This window comes from Saccopteryx bilineata, chromosome 3 (assembly GCF_036850765.1).
Source record: "Saccopteryx bilineata isolate mSacBil1 chromosome 3, mSacBil1_pri_phased_curated, whole genome shotgun sequence".
Lineage (NCBI taxonomy): Eukaryota > Metazoa > Chordata > Mammalia > Chiroptera > Emballonuridae > Saccopteryx > Saccopteryx bilineata.
The window spans coordinates 85,533,019-85,558,807 of NC_089492.1; the positions used below are offsets into that span (position 1 = coordinate 85,533,019).

Below are 25,789 nucleotides of genomic sequence, written 5' to 3' on the forward strand. Positions count from 1 at the left end.
ATTTTTCGAAGCCTTACAGTATGTTTTCAGATTCCTCTGGTTGTTTGTAGATAGTCTACAGCTTCAGCTTTAGAGCAGGCCAGCTTGACAGGCCAGCCTGGCTTACTATGGATAGAAAATCCTGCCTGGCAGATGATATTGCTGGTCTCACACCTGTGGCTTTGCTGGTTCATTCTCCAAAGCCACCACCTTGGGGATGAAGTGTTTCCCACAGAGGGACATACCTTCCCTTTTCTATTCCAGAATAACCCAGTTGTCAATTACACACATTTCAATGACTGGATGACCTCAGCCTTTTGATATGTCATCTCTCCTAAAGGAGTTTGAATTTAAGTGAACGTTTTTAAAGTGATCCATTATTTTTCTACATACTTTTCATGGTTCTGTTCCCAAAAGGGCTTGAGGGGACAAAGGACCTTGCTTTTCCCTATGTGGTATTCCATTTTACTGGGTATTTTCATTGCCCCAGACTTGAGGTAGAAGACAAAATTTGGGGGTGGAAGGGAGCTTCCTCACTCGGTATGGGTATTGAATATTCTGCCTATGAATAAAAAAAAACTGAATTCAGACACATATTTGGATGTGCCTTGGTATTTTTTTTATTTTTTTTTACTGTATTAGCACACAAGTTACTAAGTTTTGGATGGACTTTATTTTTCAGAGCAGTTTTAAATTCACATCAAAGTTGAGCAAAAAATACATAGCCTTTTGTCCTTACAGTTGCACAACCTCTCCCATTGTCAACGTCTGTGAACCTACACCAGTGGTGTAGGTGGTCATCAAACGGTGGCTCGCGAGCCACATGTGGCTCTTTGGCCCCTTGAGTGTGGCTCTTCCACAAAATACCATGTGTGGGCGCTACCTTGATAAGGAATGTACCTACCTATATAGTTTAAGTTTAAAAAATTTGGCTCACAAATTTCAATCTGTTGTACTGTTGATATTTGGCTCTGTTGACTAATGAGTTTGCCGACCACTGGCTTACACTGACATGTCACTGTCATCCAAAGTTCATAGTTTACATTAATCATACTTTTTAAAGTATTACTTCAATCTTTTTTAAAGTTGAGACTTTCTGCCTAACATGAGCTATCCTGGAGAATATTCCATGTATCCTTGAGAAGAATGTGTGTTCTGCTGTTGAGTGGAATGTTCTATGTATGTTAGATCAAGTTGCTGTATTGATGAAGACTTCCATTTCCTTATTGAGGTTTTCATAAACACATCCTTAATGTTCAAGAACTCTTACAAATTAATAAGAAAAGCAGTAAACAGTATAAGAATATGGATAAAAGACAAATGCAAGTGAACAATAGACTTGAGAAAAGTTCATTTCATTAGCTAAAAAGTACAAATTTAAAGTGAGCCTGACCTGTCATGGTACAGTGGATAAAATGCCGACCTGGAATGCTGAGGTCCCCGGTTTAAAACCCTGGGCTTGCCTGGTCAAGGTACATATGGGAGTTGATGCTTCTTGCTCCTCTCTCTCTCTTTCTCTCTCTCTCTCTAAAAAATGAATAAAATCTAAAAAATAAAATGAGATATCACTTTACTTTTGCATATCATATTAACAAAGAATTTTTTAAGTGATAATATACTCTGCTATAATAAAAATTGTTTTAATGTTTTTGGGAAATAACTTGGTAATATTTATCAAAAGGTTTAAAAGTTTCATGCTACTTTAACTAATTCCACTCCTAAAAATATATTCTGCCATTTTGCAAGTTTTCAAAATTATGTGAAGTTCCAAATTAACAATATATACATATATTTTGGAGAATAGAAAAGTAAATGGAAATATAGACAAAGATTTATGTTCCAGGACATTTATTGTAGCAGTATTGAAAATTTAGATATAAACTGTGTCCAATAATAAGATGAATATTTAAATAAATTGTGGTAAAACCAAAGGATGGGAAATGGCTATTCAAATGATTCCAAAGAATCTTTAATATAAGAAAATGCTCATCAATTGAGCTTAATTTATTGAAATACTCTCAATAAATATAATAGAAATACAGAAAATATAATAGAAAATACAGAAAATAAATGTTGACAAGGATGTGGAGAAATTGGAACCCTCTGACACTGCTGGTGGGAATGTAAAATGGTTTGGACACCAGGGAAAACAGTTTGGTAGTTGCTCAAAGAGTTAAACATATAATTAACATAAAACCCAGCAATTCATATAACCAAGATAAGTAAAAACATATATCCACACAGAAATTGTACACAAATGTTTATAAAACTTATTATTCATAAACACCAAAAGGTGTAAATAGCGCAAATGTCCATTAAAACAGATGAATGGATAAAAATAGAGAATAGTATTTAGTCATTTGAAAAGGGAGGAAGCTCTGATACAGGCTACAACTTGGATAAGTCTTGAAAACATAGTGGAAGAAATCAGAAACAAAAGGTCACATGTTTTATGATTTGTCTATGAAATCTCCAGATAATATACTCAAATCCATACAGACAGAAAGCAGACTAGTGGAGAGCTATCGCTAAAGGGTACATGTTGTGGGTGATTAAACAAAAACAGTTTTGAAACTAGAGAGAGTTGGTATTTTGCACAACATTGTGAATGCATTAAACGCCATTGAATTGTTCGTACTTTAAAATTTGTTAATTACTATGTGAATTTCAAAAAAAAAAAAAAAGGCAACATAAATATGTTCTACTTCCCAGACCTCCCCTTCCTCCGACTAAGAAAGAGTACTCAACATTCCAAGATAACGCTCTGGGACACAATGGTAGTAGCATCTGGAGCAACAGAACAAAGTTACACCAAAATGTTAACCTGTTTTGTGAGTGGGCGCAAAGCCATGTCGTGCTCAACGACATCAGAGACCGCGGATTTAAAGCTCAGCCTACGAGAACCCATAAAATGTCGGAGACGCGAGGGGCACCACCTGACCCACGACTCCAGGTTGCACAGGCAGTTGGCTCCAGAGCTGGAAATGGAAGCCAGGTCTCCCCGCACACCCACTCCGCCAGACTGCGAAGCAAGGCTTCACAGAAGAGTTGGGTTTTCGGTTGTTTTCTTTGTTTTTAAACCCCGGGAGTTTCTGGTGGGCAAAGGACTGTGGGCCGGCTTTACAGGCCCCTGGAAAGAGGTGAAGGTGTGAACAGAGTTGGGGCGGGGACTGGGTGGGCATGGCCCCGCCCAAGGACCCTCTCCGGGCCCCTCCCTCTAGTCCCGCAACGCCTGCAAGCCTCGACCGGCTCCGTGGTTGGTATCCTTCTCGCCCTAGCCAGGACAAATGGAACTTGACAAAATGTTGGTTAATTGAATGAATGTATGTACTTCACATCAGCAGAGCAGTAAGATTTTTTTTTCTTGGCGTCCCGGGAAAAAGCGAAGGGACATGTAGAGCAGAAATGAGCGAAAGCAAGTCTTCGGCTTTGCAAACGGGGCTTGCCCTTTGCAATTGTAGAGCACGCGTGCGTGCCGGACGGGCCGGGCGATGCTGCCCAGAAGCTCAGGGTTGCGGGCGGGATCTCTAAGCGTCTGCAATTCTACAGAAGCCACTGTGTGTGTGTGTGTGTGTGTGTGTGTGTGGGGGGGGGTTGTTTGTAGAAAGCAAGGAAACGGAAGGGAAGTGTATTGCCCGTGTTTCCTTCATCCAGGGTTGGGAAACGGGCCCTTTGCTCGCACTTCTGTCTCCGGCGTCCTTTCTTCTGTGTGACCTAGGGGGACTCGGCCTGGGTGAGTTTCTGGTGGGCTCCAGGATCCAGAACGTCCTGAAAACGTGGAGTGGCGAGGCCTCAGTAAGTATTAGAGGGCAATCGGCAGGCCGCAAGAACAGCGGGGCCTTCGATAGCTCAGTTGGTAGAGCGGAGGACTGTAGTGGATGAACTGTGGCAATCCTTAGGTCGCTGGTTCGATTCCGGCTCGAAGGACTTCCTATAATATTTTTAACCCGCAAATTCAGTTACCTCGAGGCAAGCTGAATTTGCGTGAGCACTTCCTATGTTTGGTAAAACATATAAGAAGTAGTCAGGGTACGTTAAATACAACTTTCTTGTGGATGCAGAGATGTTAACACGTGTTTAAATTTAAATAAGGCATTATTATTCTTGCTTACGTGTAGTTATTCCTATTTCTTAATGTTTTGCCCATGGTTCCACTGTTAAATAACTGTCCCGAATTTCGGTTGGTTCACTGGTCAACAACAGCTTGCAACAACCTGTAAGGTAAACGGAAGGCAGCTAGTGACAACCGGGGGATTAGCTCAAATGGTAGAGCGCTCGCTTAGCATGCGAGAGGTAGCGGGATCGATGCCCGCATCCTCCACTCGCTTTTTGCCCCCACACACTGGAAAAATCCATGACCATCGGGAAATCCACTGAACCTGTTCAGTTCTTGTAGTACACAGAGGAGCACGGCGGGCAATGATTAGTTTTAAAAATTGTCCTTTTATTTTAAAGGTGAATCTTTCCTAGTTTACTTCTTCGTTCCTTTGTGTTTCCCTCCTCCCGGTAGGCAGGCCGTTAACTCTCTCCGTGGAAGACGCTGGCGGAACCCTTCTGCTTGGCCAGCGGGCCAAGTCCCCAAATCGCAGGGGCTCAGGTACCCTCTCACGTGCAAGGGAACCCTGTGCACTGACCAATGGTAGCGAACTTTACTGGGCGGGTAGCCAGCTGTACCCACGGCCAATAGGCGAGAGACTTCTTGTTTCCTGGCAGAGCGGGGTCCCGGCACCGCGGCGCTCCGGTTTTGTTTGGATCCTGGGTAGAGGGCCTGGGTGCCGGGGCCCGAGGTGGCGCTTCGCTAGCGGGAGAGGGAGCGGGATCAACGGCCCCGAGAGAGGTGAGGGGCTCTGCGTAGAGTGCGGGCCCCGCCCGCCCCGGTGCCACCCCCTTTTCAGCCCTTTCAGCCCCGGGCCGTTCTGGACTCCCACTCCACCCCTCAGCCCGGCTTCCCCGTCCACCCCCAACTCCGGTGGCCTCGCCTCTGACCCTTCCCATCCTCCCTCTGCTGTGAATCTGTACTGACCCATCCCACGCCTCCAAACCCACCTTGCCCAGGGCAAGCTCGGTCCTTCAGAGTCAGAGTCGAGAAACCCCAAGTGGTTCTCGACTAGCCACTTTTTAAGGGGTACTGACAAACCTATCATTCACCCACAACTACCAGAGTAGCCTAGTTAGGGGCTCCAGTGCTTACAGGTCTGGAGAGGGGTGGGAACAGACCCGTGCCCTAATTGGAACTGAGCTGCAGTCTCTAGGTGAGCAAGGGACTTCTGCCCAGGTGCGTAGAAATAGAGAAAGTCCACACTTTTCTAGTTTTCTTCTATAATAGGCATAGTGTATTAACAAAAAATGAAGAACCAGGCTTTCCAGGGCTCAGGGGAGCAACAGAAGAATGGCTGCTCAGTGGTTGTGAGAACAGAAGAATGGAGATAGAAGCAGCCCATTTAAACGTAGACATTTGGTTCTTTGCACTCTTTTGCGGAGGGTGGGGGGGTGTCAATCCCGGAAGCAGAGATCCAGACTAGCCCGTCTTTCAAGATGGCCATGTGTGGTGGCGGGCGTATCTTGGCTAGGTTTGGGCAATCTGAACTCTCATATTCTCTAATCTTTAGGCTGCAAAGAAGCTTAGAGTCTGGTATTTCCTAGTATTTCTTAGTATTTCTCAACCTAGTTAAGCCACTGAGTATTTCATTTTGGAATAGCCAAGCTGTAGTAAAATGGAGTCCTTTTAGGTCAGTTATAACCCTTAGTGTGGGGACAGAATACAGCTTTCTCCTGGCCTTTGCCGGAAGGCCACTTCTACCTTTTCTGACAGGGAGAGAGCTTCTCGCTTCATAGGGCGCTCCGTAAGAGTAGCTCTCATTTATCTGGAGATGGCCAGAAACCTTGTTTTCACTTTTCCTCCCTCTCCTCCCTGACCCTCCCCCCTTTTCCCCAGCTCTCAGGGCCAGAGTGGGGCAGGAGGATGCTTTCCCAGCCCCAGCATGGAGCTGCGCTGTGGGGGCCTGCTGTTCAGTTCGCGGTTTGATTCAGGGAACCTAGCCCATGTGGAGAAAGTGGAAGCTGTGGCTAGTGATGGGGAAGGTGTAGCGGCGGGGGCCTTAGCTCCCAGCAGCACTGCCTCTTGCCCTGACTATGAGTTTAACGTGTGGACTCGACCAGACTGTGCTGAAACAGAATTTGAGAATGGGAACAGGTAAGAGGAAAGTAATGGAGGGTGGAAGAAGGATAAGAGAGGGGATGTCCCTGTCTGCACACCCATGCTCGGTTAGCCCTTTGACTTCCAGTTTGTACCGACATGCTACCCTTCCTCCCTCCCTCTCTCCTTATTACTCTCCCACATATCCCATCTCTAGCCCTGTCATATATAATAACCTGTCTCTCCTACTCTGGCCTTCAGGTCATGGTTTTACTTCAGTGTCCGGGGAGGATGTCCAGGGAAACTCATCAAGATCAATATTATGAACATGAACAAGCAGAGCAAGCTGTATTCCCAGGGCATGGCCCCCTTTGTGCGTACACTGCCCACCCGGCCACGCTGGGAGCGTGTTCGAGAGCGGCCCACCTTTGAGGTAAGTTACCCATGAGGAGGAAAGAGACCAGGGTGCTGAAAGTAGAGGAGTGAAGGGAAGAGTTACCCTAGGTACTGAACACGAGGCAGGCAGATCACCAGGCTTTGGTACCAGCTTTCCCTGCAGTGCTAACAGGAATCCAGGATAAGCCCCTGCCTCAGGAAGCCTCAGAGGAGCTGGTTGTTATTTGGAAAGTCTCAGGGTGGGGGGAAGCTGGTAAATGTGATGAGGATGTGAGGCCAGTTCCTGCTCACTCCAATAGGATCTTAGTTCTGACACCGATGGCATGTTGCCCCTCCCTCTTCCTCCTCTGCTCCTCAGATGACAGAGACGCAGTTTGTGTTATCCTTTGTTCACCGTTTCGTGGAGGGCCGTGGGGCCACCACCTTCTTCGCCTTCTGCTACCCCTTCTCCTACAGTGACTGCCAGGATTTGCTAAGCCAGCTAGACCAGCGCTTTCTGGAGAGCCACCCTACCCAGAGCAGGTGCCAATCCCATTCCTACTCCTGCCACACAGTCCTGGACCAGAAGCAGCTCTGAACCAAAACTTCATCAGTTCTTTTCTCTGTGCAGAATGTGGGACTTTGGGTACCTCTGACAAATACATTTCTGTGTGACCTTGATCTCAACATACCTTCACCTATACTCCACTCACCCACCTGTCCAGTTCAGGCCCAGGATAGCCCAGCTCCCAACAGTTATCCAGAATGTAGCTAGCACTGCCATTGCTCAGTACACCTTTTTACTGTCCCAACAGAGGGCAGCTCTCTTTGTCTATGCAAAGTAATCTACCCTAGGGAGCCATGAACTGGAGTTAAAACAAGTTCATCCTGTCTTGTACTCTGCATTCTGGCAGTACAGACCCACCTGAATCCTCAGCCTGCCTTAACACTATGAGGGACTGTAAGACCCCCAATGGTTAGGGTGTAGTACCAGATCCTACAAATCCTGGGCTCACGATATGGCCTACCTCTTGCTAAGACTTTAGGGATTTCTACTTGCTTAAAGACTTTTGTCCCTGCAGTCCCCTGGATACCATCTATTACCACCGGGAGGTCCTTTGCTATTCTCTGGATGGACTTCGTGTAGATCTGCTAACAATCAGTTCCTGCCATGGGCTTCGAGAAGATCGAGAGCCCCGTCTCGAGCAGCTATTTCCTGATATCAGCACCCCCCGACCATTCCATTTCACAGGCAAGAGGGTGAGTGGAAATAGTATAAAGGTAGGACCCTGACCTTTTCCTAGTCCAGGCACCGTTGATAGCTTAAAGCCACATTATCTTTAGACATCTTAGACTCAACCTCAGCCTGAATTCTGAGGCAAATGTGACAGCTCCTGTTTCACTTACAAACTCGGCCAGCTGGAAACTCAGTGGCTATTCCTGCCTCATCCTCCCCCCCCAAATACTGTTCCAGTGGAACTATAGTGTAACTGACCCAATGACTTTTCTCTTCTCCACATCAGATATTCTTCTTAAGCAGTAGGGTACACCCCGGAGAGACTCCATCTAGCTTTGTTTTCAATGGCTTTTTGGACTTCATCCTTCGACCTGATGATCCCCGAGCCCAAACCCTACGTCGCCTCTTTGTCTTTAAACTGATTCCCATGTTGAACCCAGACGGCGTGGCCCGGGGCCACTACCGGTAAGAAGCCTCCCCAGCTCTCTGGGTTGTTCTGTCCCTCTCATGCCTTGCATCTCAGTGAAATACTAGCAGCCTCTCATCTACCTTCTCCGATGTTCCCAGTCCTCTTGCATCCTGACAAGGGCAAGCCCCTTTAACCATCCAGTGACCCAAGGAGTGAGATCCCATCTAGTGCAGTGGTCCCCAACCCCTGGGCCGTGGACCGGTACCGGTCTGTGGGCCATTTGGTACCGGTCTGCAGAGAAAGAATAAATAACTTACATTATTTCATTTTTATTTATATTTAAGTCTGAACAATGTTTTATTTTTAAAAAATGACCAGATTCCCTCTGGTACATTCGTCTAAGACTCACTCTTAACGCTTGTCTCGGTCACATGATACATTTATCTGTCCCACCCTAAAGGCTGGTCTATGAAAATATTTTCTGACATTAAACCGGTCCATGGCCCAAAAAGGTTGGGGACCACTGATCTAGTGCACTCTCAGGAAGGAGCAGAGATGGAATAACTACAGGTCCATCTGGGACCTATCCTTAGTTTTCTCTGCAGGATAGCCGACCAAGGAGAGGGCATATTCTCAGTCTTTTCTTCCCTAATGCAACTTCAGTCTCATTTGAAAAGTCAGTCTCCCATAGCCTTCTTCTCATCTACGCTAATGTCTGCCTTGCTGGTCCAGCCCTCTAGACTCTGCCTCAGTACTCATTTCCTTACAGCACCGACTCGCGTGGAGTGAACCTGAACCGTCAGTACCTGAAGCCTGATGCAGTCCTGCACCCAGCCATCTACGGGGCTAAAGCGGTGCTTCTCTACCACCACGTGCACTCCCGTCTGAACTCCCAGAGTCCCTCTGCGCAACAGCACAGTCCCCATCTCCCCTCTGATGCTCCCCTCTTTGACCTTGAGAAGGCCAACAATCTCCAAAATGAAGCTCACCTTGGGCACTCATCTGATGGGGGTGACTCTGAGGCCTGGCCACAGACTAAGCCAGCAGAGCAGGAGACCAGCAGTGTGTGGATTATGCCAGAAGAGTCCACTGAGGTTGAGCAGCCAGCCCCCGACACCATTCCACCCAAAGAGAGTGGTGTTGCTTACTATGTGGACCTGCACGGACATGCTTCCAAAAGAGGCTGCTTCATGTATGGAAACAGCTTTAGTGATGAGAGCACCCAGGTAGGAATCCAGAATGTCATGTGAGTGTGGGAAGTGTTACAGGTTAGGAGATAAAAGTTAGGCCATGAACAAAGGGAAGGTGACCTTCTTGCTGGAAGGCCTATGGCTGCAAAAGGTGGACTACTTCTGAACAGCCTTCAAAGGGCCAAGAAGGGATGGCACTGGGGCCTGTTACATCATGACCTTGAAAGAGTGTCAAACTGTCGGCATCGTAGTCTTTTCTAGAGTTTGGGAAACCGGGGGAGAAGGAAAATTTTGCATTATTGGAAAGAAGAAGCTAAGAGCTTAAAAAGAGGTAGAATTGCACCTTTCCAACACCCGGAAATAATGTCAGACATTCCGTGAGAATTCAAGAAACGCTGTCCACTGCTGATGGTTGTGAAGGTATCTAAGTCACATGGCTCCATGCTTGCCATCTCTTCCTTGCCCTCATTTCTTCTTTCTCCATCTTCTGAATTGCCTTTTCCTTCCTCAAACAGGTAGAAAATATGCTGTATCCAAAGCTCATCTCCTTGAACTCAGCCCACTTCGACTTCCAGGGTTGCAATTTCTCAGAGAAGAACATGTATGCCCGAGACCGCAGAGACGGCCAGTCTAAGGAGGGAAGTGGCCGGGTTGCAATCTACAAAGCCTCAGGGATAATCCACAGGTTGGGTACAAACTGGGGTATGGTTGATAAAATAGCTTCCCTAAAGAAAGCAGTACCCACTCTAGGGGGTTTGAGCAGCAAGGGATGGCCCAAGTCTTCTCAAAAGGCAGGTTCATGATTAGCATTATTGGCTCTAGTTTTTGGAACCTCTTTGGTACATGATACAGTGCCAAGGGCAGTTGCTGGTGGCTAGGAATTAGGACTTTCTTTTTGTGTCCATTTGTTTTCTAAGTAATTACCTTATTAAGCCGCCTAGACTGTCCCCAAAGTCCCGATTCTGTGCAAGCAAGGCGCTGATAAAGGTCTCTGTGTCTTAGCTACACACTTGAATGCAACTACAACACTGGACGCTCAGTAAACAGCATCCCAGCCGCCTGCCATGACAACGGGCGTGCCAGCCCCCCACCCCCGCCGGCTTTCCCCTCCAGATACACTGTGGAGTTGTTTGAGCAGGTATGAATACATGGGATAACTGGGTGGGGAAAAGGAGAACCTCAAAGTCTGGAAAGGCCTTCAGTCCTGCTGCCTAGCTCTGAGGTCCTCTGAAGAGAGGCTCACTACTACCGCCATCTCACCACTGTGGTTCTTTTCCTCAGTTCCTAGGAGCAGGCCTCTGACTGTAATAGTACTGGGAGGAGAAATGGGCACTATTTCTGACCCTCTGCCACAGAAAATGCCCTAGTACTTCTGAGTCATATTTTTTGCTTTGAGCTTGTCTTTCTTCTATTGGGTTAGTTCACTCCTGGGCTAACAGCACCCTCTCTACAGTGGTCTTGATGATCCCTGGTGTCCTGGGCATAAGAGGAGTAGAAACAGCTGTGGGTTACAGAAGAGATCCAAACATCACTTGCCCCAGGTCACAATGAATGAGAGCCCCCAAATGAACAGTGGTTTAGGGAGCAGCTCTTAAGCCACTTATGATGCACAGCCTGGGCACAAAAGTTAAAGTACCCATTGAACAAACAGGCCTGGCCTCACTTTCCCTTCCACTGTGCTGTGCACCCCACCCCAACACAGCAGCCTTGGTTGGAAGACCGAGAGGCTGATCCAAACTGGACTCCCTCACAGGTGGGACGAGCTATGGCCATTGCAGCTCTGGACATGGCAGAATGCAATCCGTGGCCCCGAATCGTGCTGTCTGAGCACAGCAGCCTCACAAACCTTCGGGCCTGGATGCTAAAACATGTGCGTAGCATTCGAGGCCTGAGCAGCACTGTGAATGTGGGTGTCAACAAGAAGAGAGGCTCTCGAACTCCACCCAAAACTAACAAGTAAGACCAGCAGGGTGGGAGGGAGAAAGGGTCTGAGGGTGGAACAGGGCTCTAGAGCAAGGAATTCTCAAGGATCTGTGTTCCTTTCCTACCTACAAAAGGACCATGTGGTAAATATTTTCAGGGTAAATTGAAATTCATAAGATTAGCTCATTTGTTGAGAATGGGATCCTCTTCCCTTTTTACCTGGAGCTACATCCTATATATGTGAAAATCAGGCTAGGGGATTCCATGCTCCAGAGCCCTGCCCAAAATAAAATATAATTGGGGTGGGGTCAGGGCTCAGCTTCCAGTGGTTGTGAATAACTGACCCAGGGGTCCAAAGGCCAGCACCAAGGCAATAGGGAGGAATTTACTGGGAGTTTAAGCTGCCCAGGGATGGCCCTTGTGGCTCTTGGTATGTTTTCTGCAGGAGCGTGTATGTGTGACAAGGGCTTCTAGGCATTCTGAGATCAGCTGGTATGCCCCAGGTTAGACACCTCAGACGTGAACAAGAATTCCTCCCTTCTCCCTTGGGATGAGTCCCTATGCCTTTTCATCCCAGAGGTGAAGCTTTACTGAGAATCAGACCATGGGGAAGGATCAGGGACACAGCCTCCCTGGCCCTTGGTTATCTGGCATCTGCTTCTTTGCAGCGGTTTGCCGGTTTCCTGCTCTGAAAATACCCTGAGCCGCACGCGGAGTTTTAGCACTGGCACAAGTGCTGGTGGTAGCAGCAGCAGCCAACAAAACTCTCCACAGATGAAGAGCTCCCCCAGCTTTCCTTTCCACGGCAGTCGGCCTGCGGGGCTGCCAGGCCTGGGCTCCAGCACCCAGAAGGTCAGCCACCGGGTGCTGGGCCCCGTGAGAGGTAAGCTAGTCTGGGAGCCCCTGCAACAGGTGTTCAGCTGTTTGGGGCATTGTTGGGGGAAGTGAGCTTGAAAAAATATACACTTGAACTGGGACCAAGGGTGTGAATCAATAAAATTAGTTTAGCAGTATCTGCAGCTTCTCCTGCGACCTTGGTGTTCCCTGCGGCCTGAGCTCCAGAGCAGGATTGCGTGTGGCTGGCACAGGTGGGGGTCATGGGGATCGGAGCTTCAGCGTATGTTGGGAGGCAGGGGTGTTTCTAAGGCTAAAACACTAGTTGAAGCACGACCACACAGAAACATGGAGCCTCCGAGGACAGTGTCAGGCTGTCTTGTTGGAGGCAGTATAAGAGAATGCCCTCAAAATCCAAACTGCAGCACTGTAGAATAGTGGAGAATCCTATCCAAGGCCTTAAGAGCTGAGACTGTTCCTGGCTTCAGAGCATACTCAAAGTGTTAAAAAGATTCCAATTTTTCCAAAGAAAAATGAAATATTCTGTTGTAGGCTTACAAACAATAGTCTCGCCCCTTCCAGCAGTGGCCACAATTGCTCAACTTTACATTAGTATCCCGAGTTTGGCCTGATGAGACCCTGCCTGATAAGCGATTCTGGGTCAAAATGTATACCAGAAACAGTTGGACTGCTATGGAAAATGAAGATGAAAGGACCACGGAGCCATTTCTTGGGAGTGACCCAGACTGGGGGTGGGGGGTGGGGGGACTGTCGCAGTGCCACTTCTGAAAGTACACTAAACCACAAAGCATATTGAATATTGTATGTGGCTTCTGGGCTACAGAAGTCTTGCCAAGTATGGAGACTTAGAAGCTGGAAGAATTTTGCTGGTCTTCAAGATGCACTCATCTTTGTTAGCCCTTTCCTGTTCGTCAGCCTGTATCAGAGCTTTTGGTGCAAACCAAACATGTACTGGGTCACTGCTGTGGAATCTGACTGCGCTAGTTAGAGTAGCCACAGAGGAGAGAGCAGTGGTCCTTCCCAGCTTTGACCAGTATAGTCTTCAGTCCCTGACATGCATCATAGTTACCTCTGCTTATAGTCCAAGTCTTATTCTTTGAGATTTTGTCTTCATTGGAAAAGAACACTTTTGCATACTGTGTTGGAAGGACAGCATTAAAGTAATAATAATGCCTTATATTTAAGTAATATTAAACAGTGAATAGAATAGTATCACATATATATTTCATTTAATCCTTACAAGATGCCTGTGGGAGGGATCACGCTTTCATTTCTCCGATGAGAAAATTGAGGCTGTTAGGAGTGACTGGTCCAAGATGGCACAGCTGTTAAGTGGCAAGAGTTATTCACACTATGTCTTTTCATGCCCTGGTATACTTAAGTTTCCCATCTTAAAATGGGACAATTTTTTTTCTCATAACTCATGGTTCCTACAAGGAATATCAGCATCCATCATAAATTCTTCCTTTTCTACAGAAGGGAAATGGGAAGGAGCCTATTCTAGGCTCACTGGAGGATTCCAGGCAGTTTTAAACATCCTCCCTCTTCCCCTTCCACTGCAGGAGCTACATTAAGCTCTTGAGTGAGGGACATGAATTGTCTTTCTTTGTTACTTCCCCACATAACTAATAGGAAATAGGCATGTCAGTACAAAGTAAGTCCTAGTTGGCTGATCTGAAACTTAATAGGAAGAAAGGACAATAAACACAGCATGAAAGTACACACACATTGCAGGGGACTTGGAGAGCCACTGTCAGATAGACACAAGGGTAATTAGTTCAAGAAGGTTTAGCTGAGAAATTGTTTTGAAGAACGGGTGGTGGTTGGTATATGATTTGACAAAAAAACACGCAGAGAAGAGAATGAGAGCCAGCACCAGAGCTGTTGCAGAGAGAGGACCTAAAGCAAGGGTACTAGCTGGCCCAGTGCCCTTTACCACGAAAGTCAGGTGAAGAGAGGTGGGAGAAAGAATTGTCTTAAGAACAAAGATGTGCCTGACCAGGCGGTGGCACAGTGGATAGAGCGTCGGACTGGGATGTGGAGGACCCAGGTTCGAGACCCCAAGGTCACCAGCTTGAGTGCGGGCTCATCTGGTTTGAGCAAGGCTCACCAGCTTGGACCTAAGGTCACTGGCTCGAGCAAGGGGTTACTCGGTCTGGTGTAGCCCCATGGTCAAGGCACATATGAGAAAGCAATCAATGAACAACTAAGGTGTCGCAACGAAAAACTGACGATAGATGCTTCTCATCTCTCTCCGTTCCTGTCTGTCCCTACCTATCCCTCTCTCTGACTCTCTCTCTGTAAAAACAAAACAAAACAAAAAAATATAAAATAGCTTATAAAAACAAAACAAAACAAAGATGTGCTTGACCAGGCGGTGGCGCAGTGGATGGAGCATCGGACTGGGGCGCTGAGGACCCAGGTTTGAGACCCGGAGGTCAGCAGCTTGAGCGCGGGCTCATCTGGTTTGAGCAAGGCTCACCAGCTTGAGCCCAAGGTCGCTGGCTTGAGCAAGAGGTTACTCAGTCTGCAGTCTGCTGTAGCCCCCCCCCCCATCAAGGCACGTATGAGAAAGCAGTCAATGAACAACTAAGGAGATTAAGGAGCCGCAACAAAGAATTGATACTTCCCATCTCTCTCCCTTCCTGTCTGTCTGTCCCTATCACTCTGTCGCAAAAACAAAACAAAAACCCAAAGATTATGCATTAGCAAGACATAATATGCTTCTGAGAATGATGGAAACAAAAGACATGTTAAGAGAGCTATCTAAACTGTATGTATCAGGCAGGGGAGGGGAGGGAATGGTCCTTGAAGTAGTTTATACATGAGAAGACTAGTGCCTGTACCAGGTCTGGAGAGATAAATATACTATTAGAAATGGAAGTGGCAGTACTCAGTGATGATGGAGAGAGATAACTAAGAGAGATTCAGGGCTATAAGCTAAAGAAACTGAGACATTGTTGAAGAAAAAGTGATGAGTTTCTCTGACTTAGATATTCTTGGATGTCATGGACTATCTATATGGAGATGTCCTACAAGCAGAAAAAGGGCCAAACTGGAGAAAAGGTGACATCAGAGTTGGATCTAGGAGTCACCCACATACAGGTGCAGGTAAAACCAAGTAAGAAGCTATCTTCCCATAGGTGGTTGAGCTTAGATGTAGAAAAAAGAAAGCTAATTTGAGTAGAGACATCTCAGGGACTTCAATAAATATTTGTAAGAGCTAAGAAACTATGTCTCTAAAATAAAGGGACCAAGAAGGTTGCTAATAATACCAACCCAGAAATACTGTGAAGAGCTGGAAGGGATTCTTGCCTCCTATGTTCTCTTGGGCATTTGCTGGTGCTGCAGTTTTTGCTGCTTCATCTCTTCAAGTCCCTGATACAACTCCAAGATGGGAGACTGGCTCTGGTGTGAGAAAGGGACCTGTAATGCAGACCGTGGTGTCTGGACTTGGCATCTTCCAGCCTTGGAACCACTTCTTTGTCTAAATGTGACCTGTCTGTACTGGAGCTTTGTGACATTTCACACATCTGGCTCCTTGCCCTCTGCCACAGCTAGACAAACTTGGTCTTCCAAGACAGGAAGAACACAGCTCGTTGAGATCTAATTATAAAGCACCTATACTTTCCAAACCCCAAAATGGGATTGTGATTTGACTATGGATTGTTTTTTGTCTTGTGAAGTTATTTATAAAAAAATTTACACTGATTGTATAAATATTATATCACTTTTAACTATATATTTAATTGGTGAGTATCCTTTATTGGCTAGAACAAAATATGAGATTGGGCGATTCAGAAAATTTCAGAAAAGATCTAGGTAGCCAAGCCAGAAGCTTAAGGCAGGGAATTAGTCTGACAGATTCTGTCCTTAGAGGCTGGGGATGACATTTTAGAAAGCCAAGAGGTAACTAACTTGGGGTGAACAGGAATGTTCCTGGGGCAGGAGGCTGGAAGTCTCTACTCAGAGCCCTGGCTCCCAGCACCCTGACCGTAGTGCCAGGACCTCTACCTCCTCCCTAGCTCACAATAGGCTGTGAGTACCACCTGCCCAGGCCTGTGGGCAGGTTCCTGTCACTGGCTCAGAAGCGCAGACAGCAATAGCAGCAGCTCTTTCAGGGGAGGAGGAAGGAGTGGTTTTGGGCAATGTCTGATACAGATGGAGGGAAGTCAAAAGTCTGTGAAATACTGGTGCAAAAGCAGGTGGGGACAGAGCTTAAAGGAGAGCCTGGGCGGCCCTGGCCGGTTGGCTCAGCGGTAGAGCGTCGGCCTAGCGTGCGGAGGACCCGGGTTCGATTCCCGGCCAGGGCACATAGGAGAAGCGCCCATTTGCTTCTCCACCCCTCCGCCGCACCTTCCTCTCTGTCTCTCTCTTCCCCTCCTGCAGCCAAGGCTCCATTGGAGCAAAGATGGCCCGGGCGCTGGGGATGGCTCTGTGGCCTCTGCCCCAGGCGCTAGAGTGGCTCTGGTCGCAACATGGCGACGCCCAGGATGGGCAGAGCATCGCCCCCTGGTGGGCAGAGCGTGGCCCCCTGGTGGGCGTGCCGGGTGGATCCCGGTCGGGCGCATGCGGGAGTCTGTCTGTCTCTCCCTGTTTCCAGCTTCAGAAAAATGCAAAAAAAAAAAAAAAAAAAAAGGAGAGCCTGGGAAAAGGAGAGGCAAACCAGCTTCTTCTGTTGGTTATGTATTGGGGAAAAAAACGGCCTGACCTGTGGTGGTGCAGTGGATAAAGCGTTGACCTGGAATGCTGAGGTTGCCGGTTCAAAACCCTGGGCTTGCCGGTCAAGGTACATATGGGAGTTGAAGCTTCCTGCTCCTCCCCCCCTTCTCTCTCTCTCTCTCTCTCTCTCTTTCTCCTCTAAAATGAATTTAAAAAACCCCGACAAAAACAGGGCAAGGAAAAGGGGAAGCCAGCCAGGTGCTCAGGACACACAGTTTAGGAAGGCACTTGCTCTCAGGGTCAGGCAAGGGCCTCCTTACATGGTACGCCCTAGATGCCTCACTCACTTCATATTAGTCCTGGTCCTGGATTCAGGCAATAGTCTCAGTAACTGAACCATATGCCCTGGCCCTCTGGGCAGGACGGATAACCCAGAGGGATACTGGGGTAAAAGACAAGGGACTTAAATGTAAAGTCTTCAGCTGTTGTGCGGCCACCGCTGCTCTCATTCCTCCCAACTCTGGCACTTAAATCCGTTTTATAGTTAACTATACTAAACCCTTTCCTGCCTCTGGTGCCTTGGCTCAGCTGACAGGCAGCATTTGGTAGAGAAGATAAAAAGGTCCAATAGAGAGTAGAAGTTCCTTTGAGAAGTCAAAGGACACGAGTCAAAGGACACAGGAAAGTGCCTCTGGCATCATCACTTTTACTTTTTCCACTGCAAACAAAAGTTTCATGTTAAATAGATTAAAACTTACTTGATGACAGGAAATGTCTCCTAACACATCTATTTATTCCCTTATCACCTGGCACCGTGCATGGCTCTTATTAAATGATCAACAAATATTTGCTGAACTAATAAAAGGCAAGTTGGGAGCTGAATGAATGCTTGTCTCACCTTCCCAGCCCTCAGAGGGCATACAGCAGGTCTGCAGTCCTCCCAGGGATTAAATAAGATCTAGGGTGCTACATTCACGGGTAGTTCCAAAGCTGTTTGGGGGGATAATGCAGGACCTAGGCACAAGTCACATAACTGCCCCTCTATATTGAGGCCTTAGAAGATCCATTCTAATACATGCAGTGAGGGCAATCTGACTTCCTGAGACCTTTGCCCCAGGACTATCATGCCACTGCCAAAATGGACCCTATAGCTGATTACCATAAAACACCATCTCACCTCTGGACACAGAGCTGATCACCCATCACTCTTGTACTCAGCCTTAAACTGCCATTTCTGTAGCTCAGAACCAAGAAATAATAAGAGTGCTCCTCCATTTGATTCTTGTCTCAGTGGGACTGAGTGGGCCAACAGCCAAAATATGAGAAACGGCTGTGTGCTTACGTTGCCAAATTTATAGGCAGGCCTGGCTAGATCTTAAACTATCTTTTTTTTTTTTTACAGAGACAGAGAGTCAGAGAGAGGGATAGACAGGAATGGAGAGAGATGAGAAGCATCAATCATCAGTTTTTCGTTGTGACACCTTAGTTGTTCATTGATTGCTTTCTCATATGTGCCTTGACCATGGGCCTTCAGCAGACCGAGTGACCCCTTGCTCGAGCCAGCGACCTTGGGTCCAAGTTGGTGAACTTTTGCTCAAACCAGATGAGCCCGTACTCAAGCTGGCGAACTTGGAGTCTCAAACCTGGGTCCTCGGCATCCTAGTCCAACGCTCTATCCACTGTAGCACCACCTGCCTGGTCAGTACATATAATTTTTAAAAATTGTTTATCAATTTTAGCAAGAGAGGGAGAGACAGGAACATCAATCTGCTCCTGTATGTGCCCTGACTGGGGATCAGACCGGCAGCCTCTGTGCTTCGGGAGGATGCTCTAACCAGCTGAGCTACCCAGCCAGGGCCCATCAGTTTCTTACTAGATCCTACAGACATCCTGAAGGCGTTCGCCCACTCTTGCTTGTTTTCTCTCATCCTTTCCTAGAGTGGCTGAGGCTTCATCCCTTAATGTATTTTCAACATGCTCTGTGTGTGGAGATTTCTCAGGCCATCTAGAAACCCGCGGTTTTCCCCTCTATCAAGTTCATTATTTCTGCCTACTGTGTGCTGTCACTTGGACATCATGGTGACATCCCTATTTTAACCAAAGAATTACCCAAGTCTGGGCTCTACAGCATCTCTAAGTCATGGATGGTGGGTAATGTTTTGAGTTATCTGACCATGGCCTTGAGTCTGTGGCTTCTATTGTCTTGTTGGCATTGCTGTACCAGCTCTTACTAGTCCCCTAATTTGGTTGTTTTTGACTCTTGGCTATGGTCTTGGACTCTTAATTGGTATGCAGCATCTCAGCAAACTCAAAGCTACAGTAGTTTCCATCCTGAGATCTCTCCCTTTCTTCTAATCCATATCCATGTAAATATCAATTTTTTTTAAAAAAATTTTGATTTGGGACCTCCCAGAAGTAGCCTTGTTACTGTGGCTACTACTCAGTGCAGGTAGACAATATGAAGTTATTGTCACCTACTTCCTAAGTTGGAGGCTTTTCACACCTATCATGTTGCTTTGTTAGGTGTCAAAGCATCCTGGCATTCTGGAACCTGCACTGAATTCAGCTCCATGAATGTTACTAGCTCACTCAGTTTGAGAGCATTTGGCACCTGCTATCCCCCTGTGATGACGAAGGAACTGCCAAACCTAAAAGCCACCCTGCCCCATCTAGTCACCATTTATGTCAGTGGAGAACCACCTTTCAGAACTGTAATACCAGAGAGAGCTGCCCCGTAGAGTATAACCATATGCCCTTAGGGATTCTTAAGCCAGCTCAGTCTGTAGCGTGTCTGCTATTCCGGTAAACAAAATGCTTATTAAAATGTTTTACAGGCACTGGGATATATATTATTAGAGAAGGTCCCTACCCTCAAGAGACTCAAGTTCTAATTAGAATATCAGCAAACATTTATTAAGTACTTAGTATATGCTACAGAAACCATACACAATTACTAGCCAAATGAACAAAGTATAAAGAAAAGAGAACAATTCTACCCATCATGGTCAAGACCTCCCAGAGGTGACAGTTGAGATGGGACATGTAAGATACTCAAGGTTTCACCAGGAAACAGACATTGCAGAGGAACCACACAGCTAGTAGCCCTACGGGTTGTAGCAGAGGGTATAAAGGATCAAGTCAGCATCCTGCTGAGGATGCATAGTCCAGAAACACAGTAGGCAGGACTTTGAATGCTATGTACAAAGGTTTAGACCAGGGGTCCCCAAACTTTTTACACAGGGGGCCAGTTCACTGTCCCTCAGACCATTGGAGGGCCGGACTATAAAAAAAAAACTATGAACAAATCCCTATGCACACTGCACATATCTTATTTTAAAGTAAGAAAACAAAACAGGAACAAATACAATATTTAAAATAAAGAACAAGTAAATTTAAGTCAACAAACTGACCAGTATTTCAACGGGAACTATGGGCCTGCTTTTGGCTAATGAGATGGTCAATGTGATCCTCTCACTGACCACCAATGAAAGAGGTACCCCTTCCGGAAGTGCGGCGGGAGCTGGATAAATGGCCTCAGGGGGCTGCATGTGGCCCGCGGGCCGTAGTTTGGGGACCCCTGGTTTAGACTATCCTTTAAATGACCTTCAGTATCTCCCCTTTGTCTGAGCCAAAATGATTTTTGATCAGGTCTGTGTTTTAGAATAAGTTTCTGGCACCTGTGTAAAGGATGGGTTGTAAAGAGAGACACCAGTGGGGAATTTTTTCCAAAAGCCTGAATGAGCTAAAGACCTGTATCTGGACACTGGCAATGAATGGCAAGAGAGAATAAAGAAGGAATTCAAATGAAGGCAGAGGTAGAATTGTCCAGATTTGGTTAAACACAAATCTAAATGTGAGGGAAAAGTCCAAAGATAAGGTTTCTAGCAGATTCTTCATGAAATAGGGAGGGTGGGAGAAAATGAATGTGGTTTGGGTCATAAAAGACAGTCCAGTAGAAATGGCCAGTGGACAAGGAGAACTGCAGCTCAGAATGAAGGGCTAGAGGGAGATTTGGGAGTTTCAAGTATGCTGAGCAGGAGAGGACCAAGCATAGAACTGGGGGAACACCACCAGTTAAGGGGCAGGAAAAGGAGTTGAAGAGGAGCAGTTGGAGGTAAGAAGAGAACGGAGGAAAGCCATTTTAGAAGCCAAGCTTAGTAACTCCTTTGCCAGGGTAAGCTGGTTAGCTTAGAGGTGAAGCAGGATGAGGGCTTGCTGAGAACTGGGTAACTCGATTAAGTATTAGAGGTCTTTCTACTCATCTTAGATATACTTCAGACAAGGGATGCTGAGATGATGACAAGCTTGAAAACAGGCATCTCTGACCAAGGAGAGCCAGTGGGGCAGTGGAGTGACAGTGCCCGCTCCCTTATCTGCCCTTTTATCTGCTTGTGTCCTACTCAGAGCCCCGAAGCCAGGACAGAAGACGGCGACAGCAGTCACTGACCCATCGCCCTACTCGAAGCAGCCTGGCCCCGTCCCCAACTCCTGCCAGTTCTATTCCAGCAGCCTCATGCCCCATGGGCTCCTGCCTACTGCCCAGGTCACTCAGTCTATCAGGTCTGTACCTATGGCTACTGAAATCTAGGTTGACCAGCCTCCTTCCTTCCTTACCACGGAGGGCGTAGACCAGGCTCCGGACTGAGCCTGAAGAATTCCTTGCAACTCTGTTGCCACCTGACCTGGACTTCCTTCTTGACTTGATGTAATAATATAGGCCACTCTAGACCAAGGGCATCCGTTATTTTCATGGATTATCCTAAACCACTAACACCCATGCCTTTGTACAGGAAGCTGGAATTTAATGAATGTCTTTGTGTAATAAAATACCATTTAGCGGGTTTTTACTATATAGTAGCCACTGTTCTGAGCACATTATCTCATTTAATCATCACTTTTATAGTTGAGGAACCTCAAGACTTTTCCTACCTGCTACCTATTCAAGCTCCCTGACTCCAGGAGCTGGGCAACTTTAGAAAAAACTGCAGAATGAACAAACAAACAAACATAGACCTTTCCCGTCGTCACTGCAAATGCATGATCGTATCATCCACATAAAACCTGGGCTGTCTGCTCTCATTGTTATATCCAAGCTGTGTGAAGGACTAGACAGGAATGATTTCTAAAACTCTGGTCCAGCATCTTGTACTTCCCTCAGAGACTGCTACTCCTAATCTGTTAACTCTCATCATTGGGTGGCCCTCAACCTACCTGTCTTCAGTGTTGCTGACTTGATCCTTAAATGCTCACATATTTGGAATAGACTCTAAGGCAGGGGTCGGGAACCTTTTTGGCTGAGAGAGCCATGAACACCACATATTTTAAAATGTAATTCCATGAAAGCCATACAATGACCTGAGTATGTTACGCATTATCCAATAAAAATTTGGTGTTGTCCCGGAGCACAGCTGTGATTGGCTCCAGCCACCCACAGCCATGAACATGAGTGGTAGGAAATGAATGGATTGTGATACATGAGAATGTTTTATATTTTTAACATTATTTTTTTTATTAAAGATTTGTCTGTGAGCCAGATGCAGCCATCAAAAGAGCCACATCTGGCTCGCGAGCCATAGGTTCCCGATCCCTGCTCTAAGGCCTATAATTCACATAGTTCAGCTTGAGTGAGTTCTGATTCAAGCTGACTTGCGCCACCCTTTGGACCAGATTACAGCATGCCAAGCTTCTCAACCAAGGGCAACCACCCATCACCCCAAGTCATTTGGCAATGTCTGGAGACAATTTGGTTGTTACAAATGGGGAGGGAACAGAGGAAGAAAAGCCATCTAGTGCTAAACATCCTACAATGGCACAAATTATCCAGCCCAAAATGTCAATATTGCCAGTATTGAGCAACCTTGACTTAAGGAAGTTTACCTCTTCATCTCCATGGCTCCTACACCCTGATATCAGTTCCCTTTGTTCCACAGGGAACAGCTGCTCAGTCCTGTCCTCAGGGGACAAGCCAGAGGCTGTCATGGTGATCGGAAAAAGCCTACTAGGACCTGCACCTCAGATCCCCTGTATCAGGACTCGATTACAGGTAACATTTTTAGGTCTTCCCCTCTCCCCAGCATAACAACTCTGGCAGAGCCCAACAAATGTAGGAGGGAAAAACACCCAGTTCTGCTTTACCCTCCTCCGACCCCTCTGCAACCGTATCAGAGCTGCTCTGGTGTCTGAGTGCCCGTCTGTCCATTGTCCCCATCCCCTGCAACCAGGTTTTTTGCTTGCTTCCAACCCCATATCCCTGCTGGATACACCCCAACCTCAGCTGCTAGCTTTGGTTTTGTCTGCCCCAGCCCTTAGCTTCTCCTCTCTTTCTGCCCAGACCTGCCCGAGGCGAGTTCCCGCCAGGAGGGGTCCCGGATTCCCCAGGTAACACATCTGGAAGTGACAATTCCTATTCAGTCTAGATCCCCATACTAGGTTGGCTAAAGTTGGGTATAGGCAGGTGACTGGATGGGTGATGCTTAAACTGGTCTGGCACAGGCGGCTCTTAAGAAGATCAACCCTCCAAATCTTTCTACACAGTACTTCTCTACTCAGACAGATCTTGGCCATAGGATAGCTTGGATAGCCATGGAGGTTAAACAGTGGATCATTTTGCCTCTCCCAGTTAAGTAAGACTCAGAGTATATAAATTGAACCCAAGAGTTCTGTTATCCTGCCTTACCCTTTCAGCCAGGGACAGTGCCCAGGAATTAAAGGTCCCAGTACCTATGTTAACCACTAAACTATACCCTTATTCATAAAAACTCTGGAAGCAAAAATATTCGTGGAAGAACCCAGCCTCTTAGCCCACTCCCTGTCCACAGGCTAGGCCCAGGTTGGGCCGGGGCTCACCGCCGACTCGCAGAGGGATGAGAGGCTCTTCAGGCCCCACATCCCCTATCCCACAGACCAGGGAAAGCAGTGAGCCGGAGCCAGGACCCTGTTCTGCACCAGGGTGAGCACTGGGGTCCAGTCCCTCACCCCACCCTCATTTCTACCCCCTCATTCCTATTTCTGCCATTCAGGTTCATTTTCTTCCTTCCCTACTCCCTTTGGCCCCCAAAAGACTAAATGTACTTGAAGAATCTATCCCTGATTTTTTTCCCTTCATGGCCTCAGTCTTCACTCCAATGAATAAGAAACAACCATTAGGGTCTAAGGCCTAGGAGCTGGCTGGTTCCAGCATCAGACCACTGCAATACTCAACCTGCCTATCCTTACCCATCTCACCTCTCTCCCCCCAGCCCCTGGCTAACAGACCAGAAAAGAGGCAGACTTCACAACCCTGATTCTTCTCTGTTGCAGGCTGCCTCAGGCTGGGCCCCCAAGGCCCCACTCTGCCCCTGCCTTTTCTCCTATTTCCTGCAGTCTATCTGACTCCCAGTCTCGGACTTACTACAGCGGGGGTCCCTTGGGCCAACCTGAGGTTTGTTTTGTCCCGAAATCTCCCCCATTCACTGTTTCTCCCCGGGTCTGATGCCTTGACCTTCATGCCCAGGATATAGCCACAAGATGGGGAATCCAGTGAGAAATGTGCTAGTTCCCTCCTTCAGCTGCTGATTCCCTGTGACAACCCGAACTCCTTGGAATGCCAGCCACACTGTTCTGAGGCATCGCAGAGCATCACCTTGAGACAGGACGAAGCAGGGACTGTGCCACCCCTTCCCTCCCTCCACAGCACAAAATTTTGGGACCACAAAAAAAGTCTATATTTTTATATTGAGGGAGAGAGTAGAAAGGAAAGCAGCCCCTATACTGGGCCCTACTCAGTGGCAACTTCTTGTTCCATAGGGTTAAGGAAGACTTTGAGGAAATAAAAGTTGTTTGGAAAAATCCAGGTGTAGTTGCTTTATATGCTGTGATGGGTAGAAAGGATGAAGTGAAGTGTGAAGGCCCCTCACACCCTCCATCTTGCCTCAGACTATGTCCTGGAACCCTAGAAAAGAGGGGGAAAGACTTACGGTAAGGAAAATGCTGCAGCTTTCCTCTGGGGAAATTTTTCAAAAATCAACTCCCATCTAGCCTCTCCCCCCCTCCCTTTACATTTTGACCCACACTGAGGGGTTAGTTTCCAAGCCTTTCAGCCCCCCCCCTTTTCTGACTTGGGTCTACAACCCCTCACACACACAAAAATGTGTCTAAATAAGTCTAAATGGCCTTGAAAAGGAGGATTATTTAAGTAAAGAGCTCAAATCCTCATCCGTGGATGGCATCCTTAGTACCTTCATTCCTAAGGATGTCAGTGCCTCCTTGTACCCATTCCCCCAACTTGGGCATCTGAGGACCACATATAATTGGGGACTGAAGGGAATTAGGAAGGCCACTCCCATTCTACCAGAAAACAGTTTAAGAGGGACAAGACACTACATGACACTCCCTTCTCAGTGCGGATAAAGGAGCCCAGTTCTGGACTGTATCATGCTTAGCCCGACACTTTCTGATTTGAAGTTTCAAACCCTGCAGGCCCTGGCGCGGCCTCGCCACTCCACTCTCCTGGAGCTGGGCGCTGCAGCCCCAGACGGTTACCTGGGACGGAGCAAGCGCTACTGTCATTCCTGCTTCTTGGGATTGTTGACGGCCACGTAGTGATAAAGAACGACAAGCAGGAAAAGCGACACGCCCAGCATGTTGGCGAAGATGGCGAGCTGCACGTCTGTAATCATCCTACGGAGAAGAGGACGGACTGAGCCTCGGGCCGGCACATTTCTTGCCCACACCGGGACCGGTCCTCGCTCTTCTGGTACAGCCACCGCCAGATGGGCTGTGAACCGTGCCTGCGTGCCTCTCACCTGACCAACTGGGCTCAGCACACACCGCGACGCACTGTGAACTAGCTCGAGTTAGGAGACCAGAACCGGAAGTTTGTTCTCCAGCTCAGTCTTAGGCCGGGCACTTCCGGTCATGCGGCTCGGCAGGATCAGTCTCTCTAGCCCCGCCGTCTCGCCTGCTCTCCCAGCGCGCTTCCAAGGGGCGGGCTCTCGAGTGGAGCCGCAGAGGGACGGCGTGCGTCTGGCCGCGCCGCGCAGCTG

General features: G+C 47.4%; 2 protein-coding genes and 1 non-coding gene across 9 annotated transcripts; 2 read left to right on the plus strand and 1 right to left on the minus strand.

The window, feature by feature from the left end:
* Positions 1 to 3,268: 3,268 nt before the first annotated feature.
* AGBL5 (AGBL carboxypeptidase 5) lies at positions 3,269 to 24,332 on the plus strand. 7 transcript variants are annotated; one of them, XR_010730256.1, is made up of 18 exons: positions 3,270 to 3,327; positions 3,634 to 3,774; positions 4,494 to 4,576; positions 5,915 to 6,172; positions 6,377 to 6,548; positions 6,870 to 7,033; positions 7,573 to 7,750; positions 8,014 to 8,192; positions 8,906 to 9,362; positions 9,842 to 10,011; positions 10,329 to 10,464; positions 11,080 to 11,282; positions 11,918 to 12,132; positions 21,171 to 21,326; positions 22,697 to 22,809; positions 23,098 to 23,144; positions 23,585 to 23,715; positions 24,066 to 24,186. XR_010730256.1 is itself a non-coding variant. In XM_066266721.1 (17 exons), the coding sequence occupies exons 1-17, from the start codon at positions 3,301 to 3,303 to the stop codon at positions 23,631 to 23,633; spliced, it is 2,748 nt and encodes a 915-aa protein (XP_066122818.1). In that variant the 5' UTR covers positions 3,270 to 3,300; the 3' UTR covers positions 23,634 to 24,208. The 7 variants fall into 7 exon arrangements, 6 of the variants coding, with proteins under 6 accessions (XP_066122819.1, XP_066122822.1, XP_066122818.1 ...); XM_066266721.1 differs by having other exon boundaries at positions 23,585 to 24,208; XM_066266722.1 differs by lacking the exons at positions 23,098 to 23,144; positions 23,585 to 23,715 and having other exon boundaries at positions 3,269 to 3,327; positions 24,066 to 24,332.
* On the plus strand, positions 3,818 to 3,906 carry TRNAY-GUA (transfer RNA tyrosine (anticodon GUA)). Its single transcript is given in 2 exon segments — positions 3,818 to 3,854; positions 3,871 to 3,906. It is a non-coding gene; the product is annotated as a tRNA-Tyr (tRNA).
* Positions 24,333 to 24,460: 128 nt separating the features above from the next.
* OST4 (oligosaccharyltransferase complex subunit 4, non-catalytic) lies at positions 24,461 to 25,555 on the minus strand. The gene is made up of 3 exons (XM_066266728.1): positions 25,550 to 25,555; positions 25,287 to 25,424; positions 24,461 to 24,696 (listed from the first exon to the last, which is right to left on the minus strand). The coding sequence occupies exon 2, from the start codon at positions 25,421 to 25,423 to the stop codon at positions 25,310 to 25,312; it is 114 nt and encodes a 37-aa protein (XP_066122825.1). The 5' UTR covers position 25,424; positions 25,550 to 25,555; the 3' UTR covers positions 24,461 to 24,696; positions 25,287 to 25,309.
* Between the last annotated feature and the right edge of the window lie 234 nt (positions 25,556 to 25,789).